A 15,048-nucleotide genomic window follows, 5' to 3' on the forward strand; every position below is an offset into this window, starting at 1 on the left:
TACCAGATAATTTGCAAAAGGCTCAGGAAGTGGCAGCACTGGGTTCTTCTGGAAATAAGAACGAAGGAAATGACTATAATAAGTTTGAAAGTACTTTAAGAAGCTGAAAAATTTTACTCTATAAAAGCAATATTATCTCCTACTTTATAAATAAATCTTACCTGTTGAGTTTCCTCAACCACCCAATGTAGTTAGAACCATCTAAAAATAAAATGGTTGGTCCTGGAAGGCAGCAAGATAACCTGCCCCACACGACGTTCAAGTTTGAATTGGCAGATGGCTTGCAAGAAATATTTTTCACCTACATTGTTATAGGAAATGGAGGTGAAGATTAGGAAAACACCAGGCTCTATTAAACTCAAAAGTCCTTTCCTACCCTGCAACTGCATCATTATTCAACACAGTGGATGATTTCTTTCCTCTCCGTATCTCTCTCTTGGATCCTTCCCAATAGCAGTCGAACATTTTCAAGTCCGTACCATCTTTAAAAGAAAAAAAATATCTGAAATTTTCTTAACTTCAGCCACCACCCTCTCTTTGGCCTCCTCTTTAAAACAGGGCTTCTCTGAGAAACTATTCATCTTCCTGCCCCCACTTTCTCTTCTCTCACATCTTAACCTCCTCTGTTCTGCTTCCACCCTCATCCATGCCATGAACATTTCTCACTAAGGTCACCAATGACCTCCATATGGCTAAGCCCAGGGGACTTTTTTTTTAATTGAGATAAAATTCACCATTTTAGCCTTTCTAAAATGTACAATTCAGTGATTTTTAATGTATTCATAATGCTGTGATTTTTACTATAGTCACAGTGCACACCACTAATTCGAAACCATTTTACCACCAGAAAGAAACTCTATATCCATTTGCAATAACTCCTCATTCATTCCCCGTCCCCACTCCAACCCTGGCGATCACTAATCTACTTTCTGTCTCTAGATTTGCTTATTCTAAGTTCAGGGAACATTCTGCAAGCATCATTTTATTTACTCGGTCAAGAACAAGTAATTCCCTCTGAATATTCTCTTCACTGTTCCTGGATTTTGCTTTGACCTCTCTAAACACTACTCCTTCCCAATCTCCTCTGCAAAGTCATCCTTCACCTCCCAGTCTCTTCAAGATTCAATTCCAGACTCAAATTCTCCGCACTCCATGCTCTCTTCTGAGACCAGGTGCTCTCAAACTTTAGCATTCATCAGCATCAGCATCACCGAGATGGCTTCTTAAAACACAGAATGCTGGGCCCCACCCGAGTTTCTGATTCAGTAGGTATGGAACGGGGTCTGAGAATCTGCATTTCTAACAAGTTTCCAGGTGGTATCAGTGCTGCTGGTAGGAGGGACCACATTTTGAAAATCCCTGCCCTACACAATCTCATCTATGTAAGGTACCATCTATCTGTCAATAACCCTCAAATTTATCTCCCTAGCACAAAGTCCTTAAAACTCCAAGGCAGGACAGCCAACCACATACATGACATTTCCATTTGGGTGTCTTAAGGCATCTCAAACTCATTGTGGAAGAAGAATCTCTTGAATCTGCCCCTACCTCAAAACAACAACAATAATCTGATCCTCCAACCCTCTGTAACTTGGTAAAAGACACAGCTTCCACAATCACTCAAGCTACAGCCAGAAGTCCTTCTGTCTCTCTCATTTCCCATACCCTACTGCACCGTGCCCCACTGTGTTTCCCTCCTAAACATCTTGTGAACGCATTTACTTCTCCTCGGTTCTGCTGCCTCTCACGTAGCACCTCTCCACACACTACAAGAGCCTCCCCACATCCACCCCTCGCCTTTCTAATCAGTTCTCTTCACTGCAGCCAGAGTGATTTCTTTAACAGGCAAGTCTGATCCAGCCACTCTTCTGCTGTAGCCCTTCTCTGATTCCCACTGCTCTCTCGAGGGAAGGTTCAAATTCTAAAATGGATGCAAGGCCTGTGGTATCTGGCCCTGCCCGCCTCTCCAGTCTCCTCCTCACATCATGCTCCCTCATTCTCTGTGCCCATCACAACCCCCTTCCCTGAGCTCCTCAGAGGGGCACTCTGAACCTTTGCTCCCCTGGTCACATGTTCTCCAATCGCCTTGCCTAGGTCACCCTACTCACCCTTCAGATCCCAGCTCAAAGATGACTTGTCTCAGGGAAAATCCTCCAACCCCACTCCGGCTAGATCAGGTCCCCATTGTTTTCCACTGGACTTAACTACAGTTTGACATTATATCATGATGTGCTTATTTGATTCCCTGACTCTCTCTCTACAATAGTCCCTAAGAAGACGGGATCTATATGTTTTTTTACTCACCATTGTCTCTTTAGTACCTAATACAGTGCCTGGCATGAAATAGATAGTCAATAAATGTTTGTCAATAAATGTTTAAATTAAGTAAAGGAACTTGGGAGATCATCCCAAGAAAATGTTCGATGATCTCCTATGGCCACTTTTGTTAACTCGAGAGCCTGACACCTCCATCCTCACTAGCAAGAAGAGCTTTCTTTGCATTAACCCCAAATCCCTTCTGTCCATTTAAGATCATTTCTTTCTGTTCTCTTTGCCAAAGAGTATTAACTGAATAAAGCTAAAAAGCAGTGACACTCAAAGTAGTTTTCTCTTTCTTTGTCAAGTGGTATTAAACACACTTTTATTTTAACCCAGACACTTTAGAGAGGCTACACAGAGCTTTCAGGATTTAAATCACTATACCAATGTGCTACAAAGTTTTATACTCCCACAGTTTTTATTGCAGTTTTGGTTCCCAATTGTTTATTTAACTCCTGGTTTGCTTTTTTACTCATTCATCCATGCATTCATTTATATTTATTGAGCCAAATAGTTACTGAGCTGAATAAGAGGACATGTATTTTTCCACCTCCCTCATAAAGGACCACTGAAATCCCATAGACGTCAATTGAGGGAAAACGCTTGCACATCCTGTGCTGCCTGGGAAAACTACAGCTCTAACACTTATATACCATGACAGTTTTACCATATATTGCATTAGTCTCTTAAACAGGTAAACACAAGGCTGCTCTTCATTCAGGACATAAGGTAATAATACCCCAAACACCCAGGATTTCTAATCATTCATCCCTGCTGAAGAATACATCATGTGTCTCTAACCCCCAATACAGAAGACTAATGTTACAACCAACAGCTATCTAGAGACAACCAAATACAAATTTAGCTCAACCTCATGCTTGACCATCCAAATTCTATCCATCCCGGCAATTCTATCTTTCTAAATGTGATTTCTGGCATAATAGTCAACTGAACCATAAAACTATTATGAAATGGTTATAAAAATCACTGGCAGTCAATAAATATTTGTTGAATGAAATACTGAATTATGAATATTTTATCGGTGAAGCAACTGGGATTTTTGTTTATTTTTACACTTATTTTGCAGAGAAGCAGTAGAAGAAAAATTAAATTTAAGAAAACTAGAATCACCATCCACAAAGAGATACAAAGAGAAAGGGCTTGATTCCCTATTGTACTAAAGCTGTCTTTCTACAGGCTCTCAAGAGTAGACTGTTAGATATTCAAAAATTTTGAGAGCCCAAATCAGCACTGGAGGGAAAATTTACACCACACAAATCAGCAAATGCTCTTTAATTACAGAGCCGGTTTACCAACACACCACTGTTTGCAACCTACGAATCTAAGAAACCACTCAGAATGAAGCAACCCTGTAAATGTTAATAATGAGCAGATGAAAGAACATATTTACACAATAAGAAAGCATTTCTGGTAATGAAGTTGTTTGAAATGAAGAATAAATGAAAAACAGAGTCACAGCGTTTACAATGTGGAGACTACATTAAAGAATAAAACAGAGCTATAGTAAATGGACTGAGAAATAACAGAAATGACTATGATTTACACATCTTGATTCTGATTCTCTGTAAATTCTCCAGATAGCAAGTAGTTACGAGGCAGGCAAATATCTGCAGAGCAATGGGTTAGAAAGGATCTCAAAGGTCATCTGAGCACCCTTCCAATCACTGAACTGAATCCCATCTACACAACCAGCACAAGATCAAGAGCTTCCTAAGGACAGGGAATGTGCCCTTTACGTTGTATGCCCAGAATCTAGTACAGTGTTGGGCACATTACTCTCTTGTAGCTGTTGAATGAATGAATGAATGAATAACCATTACAAGGAGACCATTCAACATATGCCTGAACAACTCTAAGTGGCTGGGAACTATGGACATTTCAAAGCAAAACTTATATAAAAAATCTGTAATCGTAAACTATGTACAATCACAAAAATGTAATCTAGATCACTGCTTTCCAATGGAAATATAATGAAAGCCACAAAAGAGAGCCACATGTGTAATTTTAATTTTTTTCATAACCATATTAAAATAAAAAGAAATAATATTAATTTTAATAATATATTTTGTTTAATCCAATATATCTGAAATATTTCAGCATGTAATCAACACAATTATAAATAAGATATTTTACTTTTCTTATACTAAACCTTTGAAATCCAATGTGTATTTTATAGGCTTGTAGTCTATTTCAGTTTGGACTAAACAAATTGCAAGTGCTGAATAGCACATGTAGGTAATAGCTACTGTACTAGACAATTCAGCCCTAATTTGTATGGATACTTGGGAATTAGACAATGTCCAAAAATACTTTACACAATTGTCCAAATTACACCTGGTTTCCAGTCTCTGAACACATCCACGATATATATGCACCAGCTCCAGGGAAAAGAGCAAGCCAATGGTTTATATTATCTAGACCTACAAGATAAAAAGGTATTTGCTAAGAATTAGTGGGGAGAACGAAGCTATTTCCCACTTACAAAAGAACAAAAATCAAATGGCTTCACGGGGCAGAGCCAAAAATTGAACATGACCAGTACCTAACAAAAACACAGGACACAGAATCTCCTGCTTTTCAGATTTAACATAAAGCTATACACTAATCATTTTGCTCATCTAAAGAAACAGAGATTTGTGAAAATTCATTTCAAAGTCATGGCTTAAAACGTCATAAGTCAGCAGAATAGAATCCCTAGCAATAACAGATAGCAGAAAAACAGGCCAAGGGCTGTGCTCTGGGCCTTTTATCAACACCTGACTATCCCCTATTTAACCACAGTAATTTTGTTTTAAAGATAAAAATAAAAGTAAATTATCTTTGACTCCAATATTGAAAATAAGAGCTTCATATACGAGGCATTCAACAAAATAACTATGTTCACCAACATAAATGATTGCAAACTTATTCCAAACCACCTTTATCAACTAAGGCTGGCTATCGGAAAAGTACTGTGAAGAGTACAAAAATTTGGCACTTACCCTTCTACAGAAAGTTTGGTACACTGGTCTGAAACCATAAAAACAGGAAAAACAAAAAAAGTAATCTGAGCCAATTTTCACAACTCAAACCACTGAAGCACTGCCATGTCCCCCCCCCCAAAAAAAGAATACATATTACTCACTTCCTTCTGCGTATTATTGGGTCCTAGAAACCTTGACAGTTGTTTCTGTCCTCAGATCCTGAATAGTGGTGCTTATTTAACACTTTAACAAGAAAACCGGATAAAGAGTCTGCTTTTCATAGTGGCCTCAGTTATTCAATATGCCCCAGCTGTTGAAAATAGATTCCACAGTTCGGACTGGATAATTTATTTTGTTCTATTTTCAAGACTCAGGAAACTGGCCCATCCTCACTAATCAAAACTAATGCAGATTCTTTCCCAACACATCAAGCATCAAAAGTAAAGGTTTATTAAAGATCCATGGAGGTAGAAATGACCCCAAAGATCAACACTGAGAAGCAGAGAGTTAGCCATTATAAAGAAAAGTTGAGAATGAAAGTCTTAAGAGAGCATAAAATAAATTTTGTTTCTACATTTTTGATACTCAGGGAAAAAATATGGTAAAGAGAACTTCCCTTTGAAGTACAAAGTTAATGCTAAATAAACTTTAACAAAAATCACAGTATCATATTTAAACTAACAAATATCTGGTTCAACATTTTATGTAAAGAGATACATTTTATAATTGCATCTAACATCTACCCGCACGTGTTTACTTTGCTTTAGAAGAAAGAAGGCAGCCTAATGCCAAGTTCTAAGTAGTTGACCCCTCTGGGCCTTTGTTAAGAGACCTGCAGGTTCTGGCATGCCCAGGTGACATTTCCCATTAAGACTCAGCTGCATTAACACTAGCTCAGCAACCGGGATATCACTAGGGGTCATCCCCAAAACACAACAAACCCATCCCTGAACACAAACAGTATGGGTTCATTTTAATGACAAACGTCATTAAAGGATTGATAGAGGGAGGTTTGTGGGTTCTCCGTTAAGGAAGGTTTTCTGGCGTCAAGTCTGCTTTAAGAGAAAATTCGTTATTCCTGTTCATATTAGATAAAATATCATTATTTGATAAGCCATCTATTTCTAAAACTCAGGAAACCACGCAAAAACATTTCCCCGAATGGAAGCTTATTATTCTAATCCCAAGAGATCTATTCTGTTCCACACAGGTGTGGATCAGGAAATGTATCCTAGAGTTTCAGAAAGCTAGTTCTGCTGGATGTTAATAGAAGTGGGAGGGGGATGGGGACCGATTTCAGGCTGAAGTACTTGGGAAAATTCTGAGTTAAACAGGTTACTTTATTACTCAGAACCATGCAGAATCTTTAAAATGGGAATGTGCTCTGTAAAATCTCCAAGATGGAGAGTTCTAAACTTATTTGACTGTTGAATTTTTTTTTTTTTTTTTTTTTTTTTGCCACGATAAACCTTACAGAGCAGTAGTGCACAACCTTGGCAGCATATTGCAATCATGTAGGTAGTTTTTAAAAATCCCAACACCCAGACTTCACCCCAAGCCAATTATATCAGAATTTCTGGGAGTAGAACCTGGCATCAATATTTTTTAAAGCTTCCCAGACTTTTTTTGGCTGCGTAGGGTCTTTGTTGCCGTGCGCAGGCTTTCTCTAGTTGCAGAGAGCGGGGGCTACTCTTTGTTGCGGTGCGCGGGCTTCTCATTGCGGTGGCTTCTCTTGTTGCAAAGCATGGGCTCTAGGCGCACGGGTTTCAGTAGCTGTGGCTCGTGGGCTCTAGAGCACCGGCTCAGTAGCTGTGGCGCAGGGGCTTAGCTGCTCCACGGCATGCCGGATCTTCCCAGACCAGGGATTGAACCTGTGTCCCCTGCATTGGCAGGCGGATTCTTAACCACTGCACCACCAGGCAAATCCCCTTCCCAGGCTTTTTAAAACCAAGTATGAGAACCAATGTAACTTTGGGAAACACTGACCTATAAGCCTCTTCTCCAAACTAAAATAAAATAGCCACACAAAAATATGTTCCTGGGGCTTCCCTGGTGGCGCAGTGGTTGGGAGCCCGCCTGCCGATGCAGGGGACGCGGGTTCGTGCCCCGGTCTGGGAGGATCCCACATGCCGCGGAGCGGCTGGGCCCGTGAGCCACGGCCGCTGAGCCTGCGCGTCCGGAGCCTGTGCTCCGCAGCGGGAGAGGCCACAGCAGTGAGAGGCCCGCGTACCGTAAAAAAAAAAAAAAAAATATGTTCCTGGACCTAAACAGGAAGAGACCCACCAAAAAAATAAAACACACTAAACTAAAAACTGGTGATGATAGGACATCCAACATTCAACCAGCTTTATTCCACTGGATATCAGCACAGCACCCTACCTCAACCTCACCTCTGCACCTAGTCATTATTTTTTAAGTCATGCTTTCTATATTTGTCTTCGAAACTGGGCCCCTAGATGTTATTTATTGTCTGTAGAGTTGTATTCTCCATTTAATTTTATATGTCCTAGAAAAATTGGGTTTTAGCAGACTTATGAATCATTAACACCAAAAAAGTTACCAAGTTAATACATATGGACAAATAAAAAAAGAAGTAAGCACAAAGTGAATTTGAAAGCACAAAAAAAGATCTAAAAGCAGAGTTGTGCAATTTAGATGGGTTACCTTTTCAGTGTTCTGTGAGATTTAGAAAGTTTTCACAAACACCTGTTTTATGAACGCCCAAAAATGCAGATTTAAAAACCACTGCCATTGACTGCCAAGAAAATAATCTAAGAATTCCAATAAGGGTTGGTGGTCTCGTGGGACTGTAGAGAGGCTGCAATTAATATGACCTTGTAGAATGACTGGTCAACAGTATGGACTATCAATTTGGTAGTACACTGACTGACAGGAAGAGAACCTAAAAAGATTCATACTGGGCTTGCCAATTCAAACTCCGACTCTGGCCCCAGAACTGAAAAGCCCCTTGTTCCCTTGAAGGCCAACTGCCAAGCAAGCCTACAGTAAAGATGGATGGACTTAAAGAATTAAAATAGGTGAAAAATACCCTCTTTCCCTAGTTTTGAGATAAAGTCACTGTTGATAAAACACATTGGCTATCCTTAGTACAAGTGAAAAGTACAGTTTTCGACAGACCTACTTTACCATTAAATGGAACACCCTAAAACTGACTTGCAGACAGTAACATCACAACAAATACTCCTTGAGTGTCACACCAAGCCAGAAATTCAAATGCCTCCAAAGTCTACTATACTTCATGTAATCAAGAATAGACAGTAGGGACTTCCCTGGTGGCGCAGTGGTTAAGAATCCACCTGCCAATGCAGGGGACACGAGTTCGATCCCTGGTCGAGGAAGATCCCACATGCCACGGAACAAATAAGCCTGTGCACCACAACTACTGAGCCTGCGCTCTAGAGCCACAACTACTGAGCCTGCATGCCACAACTACTGAAGCCCGTGCGCCTAGAGCCTGTGCTCCGCCACAAGAGAAGCCACTGCAATGAGAAGCCAGCTCACTGCAATGAAGACTAGCCCCCGCTCGCCGCAACTAGAGAAAGCCTGCGCCCAGCAATGAAGACCCAACGCAGCCAAAAATAAAATGAATTAATTAAAAACAAAAGAAAAAAAAAAGAAAATGGAATAAAATGGGAAAAAATCTTTAAAAAAATAGGCAGTAAATGGGGGTGGGGGGAGGAATTGAGTGAAAGTGGTCAAAAGGTACAAACCTCCAGTTATAAGGTAAATAAGTACTGGGGATGTAATATGCAACGTGATGACTATAGTTAACACTGCTCTATGGGGTATCTGAATGTTGCTAAGGGAGTAGATCCTAAAGGTTCTCATCATAAGAAAAAAAATTGTAACTATATGAGGTGATAAGTGTTAACTAAACTTATTGTGGTAATCATTTCACAATATATGAAAGTCAAGTCATTGAGCGGTACACCTTAAATTTATAGTGTTGTATATCAACTATATCTCAATAGAACTGACAGAAAAAAAAGAATAAGCAGTAAATCTACCCAAATCTTTTTTTTTTAATTTGCTTCATCTTTAGTGAATTTTTAACTAGGTTAATAGAAAACTATTAATTTAAAATTTTTAAGATAAATCCAAATAGAAAAACTCAATTAGACGGTACTTGTGGTTATAGTAATACACTGCAAGCATCATATTATATAGTATCCTACCTAACCTACCATTATAAAAAACAACCTATGCCATACAAATGAAAACTTACAGCACCTAAAGCCAGTACCTGGATTGTTATTCTCCATTTTCATCGTAATGTGAAAGGCATTCATGATGCCTACCCCTAACAGCTCCTCCAATCTCCAGTTCCAGTGTTAAATCTCCTTCCTCCTGGAGAAGGTACCTAGTTGTCCTAATAATCTTTAGATCCATAAGTCTAACATAGTGACTGGCACAGAAAAAGCAATAAACTAATTATGTATTCCCTGGCACACAAATAAGGAAAGAACCCAATCCCAGCCCTTGAGAGAAGAGTCAGCCATATTTGGTGGAAAGTCAGCCATGCAAACAAATAATTACAATATAAGACATTTGTTTTAATGGTGTATGTAGCAAATGTAATGGGGCATGAACAAAATGTAATAGGAAATTATAGGCACAGGACATGCCAACCCTCTCTAGAAAAATGAGCAAAGGTGCTACGGAAGAGACTGCTCCAATAAATGTTTGTTAAATCAATAAATCTTGAAGAACAGCATTATTTAAATTAAAACCTTAAAACACTTTTATTAGAAAGACTAAAACCCTATAGCACAAATGGTAAATAGGCATTTCAGTAAAGAGGGCATGTAAAGATACCAACCACACGTCAACAAGCCTTCAAAACTGTCCTCATTTTTCTTAATTTTTAGACAATAAAACAATCACATTTAAATAGAAGTTCCTTTGAGGCTTCCTATTTTATAAATAAAAGTATTAATGCAGAAGTGGGATAAAAAAATCTAGACAATGAAGATAAAGATGTAATTTAACAATAAATGGGGTGGAAAACCTAGTGGATGATAGAATCCAGATTATCAAAGGAAGGCAAAGGCAATGATGACTGACTAGGACTAGTATGAAGATGATTCTTGATAATACTGCATTAGCTTTAGTTGATCTGGGCAGTAGACTAAAATCAACTCACATCTTATCTCAGCATTAGGAAAAAAATTGTTTCTGTAGCAAAATTCCAGAAAACTAGTAGTATTCTATCAACTAAATTTTCCACTGAATTATAAATGCACACTGTGTGGTATTTTCTCCTTCAAATGTAGGATTTATGAAGAGTCTGGATTTAGAAATGCAACTTAATGTAAATACATTAAGTTGTACACCAACTCTTGGTGTCACATTATCAGAGAAATACAGCTTAGTTATATTCAAGGTCAAACTTTTAGTTGGAAATAGGTGCCTAAACTAAGGGGAAAAAATGCCTGACGTCTGTGTTAAGCATTCTTTTTTTCAGGTAAACAAATAACTAAAATTCTCTATGTCTAACAACACTACAATATTCTCCAGAGTATTGTCTCAATTTCTTTCTTCTAAAATACATTTGAGACCATGTGACTTAAAAAGCTACAGTTAAAAAGATAGGAAATGACCTAAATGTCTACCTGTCAGAGACCAATTAAATGCATTCTTGTACATTATACAGCAGTAAGACAGAATGAGGAAGGACGCTCTCTATTTACTGATGTGAAAAGATATATCCAAGATGAGTTAAGTGAAAAAAAAATCAAGATGCAGAATAGTACATACAGTATGTTACATTTTGTGATAAAATGGGGAAAATAAGACTGTACATCTTTATTTGCTTATATATGCATAAAGAAACTCTAGAAGGATATAGAATAAACTAATACCAGAAGTTATTTGGAAAGGACTGGACAGATAAGAATCAAGGGTGGGAGAGAGAGTTTTCACTATAAACTATATATATTTTAAAATATTTGAACCATGTTAATGTATTTATATTTTCAAATATTTAAATAAAAACAGTTTGGAAAAATAAGCTACAATTATAACAATCATGATTTAATTCTATGTTAAGTAGTAATAATCTTTTATATCTTTTCTTCCATTCCAATCTTATCAATTATTCAAAGATTCTAGTTCTCAGGAAACAATTACCTATCACATATAAGCTAAAATATAATTATGATTAAAGGGAAAATTCATTCTTTCCTTCTCCTTCTCCAGTATCTTCATCTAAATTCACAATTAAGGTTAGCAAGGCTCACCTGGCTTGTGAAACAAATACATCTCCCATGACTTCTGAGTGGATACTATCACAAGCATAAAAATTAGTATATATTTTCCACTTAAAATGTCTGAATAGCCACAATGTCCACTGGGCCTATTGACTGGAATTACAAGTTTACAAATGTTACAGCATTACAATCCCCAGGTGCATGTGTTGTTTTCAAAATAACAACAAAAAATTGTAAACATTTTTCTGATTTAAAAAACAAATTTAATGAGTCCTCACTGCCTCAAGGAAAAGTACACCTATGATCCCTTCACAGTTGCTGGCCCCTCTCTCACCACGGATCCTATGGCTCCTACCACAGAGGATGTTGGAAGTTGCCTCAGACACAATCCCTTCCAGGGCTTTCCAGTAGGGTACACAGATGCCTAACTTTTCCTCCCCTACCTGCGAAACCCTTTAAAAGTTTAGTTTAAATGAGTCTGATACTTTCTCGTATTTCTGTCAGAATCTTTTCTTCTATTTTTATAAAACCCAACTTTTTAACAATTAATTACGTGCCTATAGAGCTACCTGCCCCTACTAGAATGTGTGATCATTAGAAATACTTCCTATTCATATTTATATCCTTGTGGATAATCCTTATTTCTTATGAATAATAGTAAAAGTACTAACAACAACAAGAAAAACAAAAACGAGGTACTGTACCAGGCACGGTGATATTTGTATTACCTCATTTAATCCTCAGGATAGCTCTGAAGCCATTGTACAGAAAAGGAAGCTGAAGCTCAGAGAGGATAAGTAATTTGCCCAAGTTACATATACTTACTTATTACATATAGAAAAGAGCAGAATGAACCTTCGAACCCAGGCAGTGTCTCTGCCTCCAAATCATGTACTCTTAACCACTTTGCTTAAAATTTAGAAAGTGATTAATATTATTATTACTGCAATGAAACGGAAGTTTGTGTCCCCCCCCCAAAGTCATATGTTGAAAGTCTAATCCCCAATGGGATCGTATTAGGAGGTGGGACCTTGGGAAGTAGTTAGGTCATGAGGGTAGAGCCCTCATGAATGCTATTAGTGCCCTTATAAGAGGTACCCCAGAGCGTTTTTCTGCCCTCTTTCCACTATGTGAGGACACAGCGAGAAATAAGCAGTCTACAGCCCTGAAGAGAGCCCTCACCAGAACTTGACCATGCTGGCACCTAATCAGTCTGCAGAACTGTGAGAAACACATTTCTGTTGTTTACAACCCACCCAGTCTATGGTACTTTGTTACAACAGCCCAAATTAACTAAAACAATTACCCTTTTCTAAAAAATAGAATTGTACAAAGAGCTTTCAAATTATAGAAGCCATTAGAAGTGGGAGAAAAAAAGCTCTGTCCTCACCATTAAAACTCTCTTCTACGTAATCTGTAACCTTTTATCTGTCCTTCAATGGCTAATTAGCTCATCCTCTAGGTTGCTTGAGGATATTTTCCTCTCACTGTCCCAACTCCAGTACTTTACCCCTTGCTTTCACTGAGAGGATCAAGCATACTAGCTGTTGTTGTCCCTATATCCTCCTCACCTGACACCCACCCTGTGCCTAATAACTCTCCCTCTTGTGGTCTGAGAAACAGATGTGGGAATCCTTTGGATCTTAGGGGATTTAGTCTTAACTTATTCATTAAAATAAATATTTACAAAAAGCACTTTTAAGTGTCAGGCACTGGGACCTGCCCACTGTGAGTTTACAGGAGAGTAATGAAGACAAAGAGGCCTCCTCATTCTTTCCTGTTCCTTTCTTTCATTATTGTTGGTAATTTTGATATTAGTAACAATAAGAAGCAATCCATGTGCTTGTAGATTTGGACACACAAGTAAACAAAAAGGCAAAAATATTAGAATCATTCACAATTCTGTTGATGACTGTTATGGAAGTTCTTCTGAACTAGAAGTAGTACATTTCCTTCTACTCTTTAAATAAGCTCAAGTTTACATGAAATTTTTAAAATATCTTCTTCAGGTGTCACTTACAAAACATTCTTTTCCAGCACTGTAATGAGAGACAGGCTTCCTCAGGATGGAAGCTAGATTTGTCTGCTAAACAGGTGATTAGGGTCCCCACTAAATATGTACTTCTGGGAAGGTGCTTTGAGGCTCTTATTGTATATTCCCAGCCCCTGACATTTGGTCAGAGCTCAATCAATGCTCACAAAATGAAAGAATGAATGGATGAATCAGTGATGTAGATGACTGAAATCTAACAAATCTTGACACGGTTATTAGGTCATAAATCAGGCACTGTTTGTGCTTAAACTGTCAAGGTATAGAAAGAATTCAAGGAAAAAAATTAATTCCTAAAAAGGGAAAGCTATTTTATTCTTACTAGACGGGGGAGGGGGTCTCTACAAAAACAAAATAATAAAAACTACTGTCTCATTTCATTCCATGTAATATCATGGTCACACTCTTCATACAATTAAAAAACACAATTCTCCAATTCTAAAGTAGCGAGCTGTCTAGCAAAGTTGCCATAGCTCAAGTCTCACAAGCAGTTATACCTGAATGGAAGATAGGGGGGATTTGAGCCAGATAGGAGTGCTCTGTAGGCTTCTTCTGGTGTCTTCTTTAAATAGATTACCTAAGACAAATAAATAGCAACATTTAGAACACCACCAAAGAATGACACAAAACTAACTTAATTACTCACCAAATTTGCATTTCCCTTCTTCCACTTTGAAAGTGACAACTGTCATGGTGATAATGTTGATCTTTAGACAGCAAGCAAGCTGCCAAAATTTCCTTTTCAGCTTGAAGCAGAACAACAGCCTTTGGCTTAAGGATGAGTAAGAGCTTAAAGACACAGGGCAAATCCATAAAGGGGCCATCCAGGGCTGTTTACAAGGCACATTGAACAGATACAATGGCAAGGTTTTCCCTTTTGGGAGCAGAATAATTGTACCTCCATTACTGAACTGTGTGTTCACCAAAGACCAATACAGACTTCCCTGTCCTTCGTAGAAGATCTGCTGCGAGGTAATTTAGTTCCTGGTGAATTCTGAAAGACATCTCAGGGCACAATACCCTTGGGAGATCTACAGAGTTCTCTGTCTCCTCTGAGGAAAGCGCATGTTGCTCTCCAAACAATCAATAAAATCACAATGAAATGGGGGGAAATGCATGCAGGTAAGAGCACTGGAAAGCATATTGGCTTGGCTCTTGATGTCAAGGATACTTAAATCCCTCCAGTCCAGCATGATAAACTAATCATAAATAAAGAAACAAACAAAAAAGAGCTCTTAAAACCAGTAAATAACTTCCATTTAATCAACTTATTGACTATATACTAGCTGCTAGGCACTTTATCAGGTACTGGCACCTCTCTTAATTGAATTTACATTTTGGGGCAAAACAAAGTAATTAACAAAAAGAAATACAGTCTGAGATAAGTGCTGGAAAGGAAATAAGCAGAGTATTGGAAAGAGAGTAGACTTACTTAATACCTTGACGTGGTCAGGGAGGGGTCTCT

General features: G+C 38.3%; 1 protein-coding gene across 5 annotated transcripts in view; it reads right to left on the reverse strand.

Moving 5' to 3' along the window:
* Nucleotides 1-15,048, reverse strand: part of CDC14A (cell division cycle 14A) — a 181,312-nt gene that overhangs the window by 98,922 nt on the left and 67,342 nt on the right. For 4 of the 5 annotated variants that reach the window (XM_060142450.1, XM_060142449.1, XM_060142451.1 and 1 more), the window contains exon 5: nt 14,081-14,160. The exons of the other annotated variant lie outside the window; for it this stretch is intronic. In XM_060142450.1, the coding sequence (XP_059998433.1) occupies nt 14,081-14,160 (80 nt within the window). The remainder of the gene's footprint in view (nt 1-14,080; nt 14,161-15,048) is intronic. 5 annotated transcript variants of the gene reach the window in all.

This window comes from Lagenorhynchus albirostris, chromosome 2 (assembly GCF_949774975.1).
Source record: "Lagenorhynchus albirostris chromosome 2, mLagAlb1.1, whole genome shotgun sequence".
Classification (NCBI taxonomy): Eukaryota; Metazoa; Chordata; class Mammalia; order Artiodactyla; family Delphinidae; genus Lagenorhynchus; species Lagenorhynchus albirostris.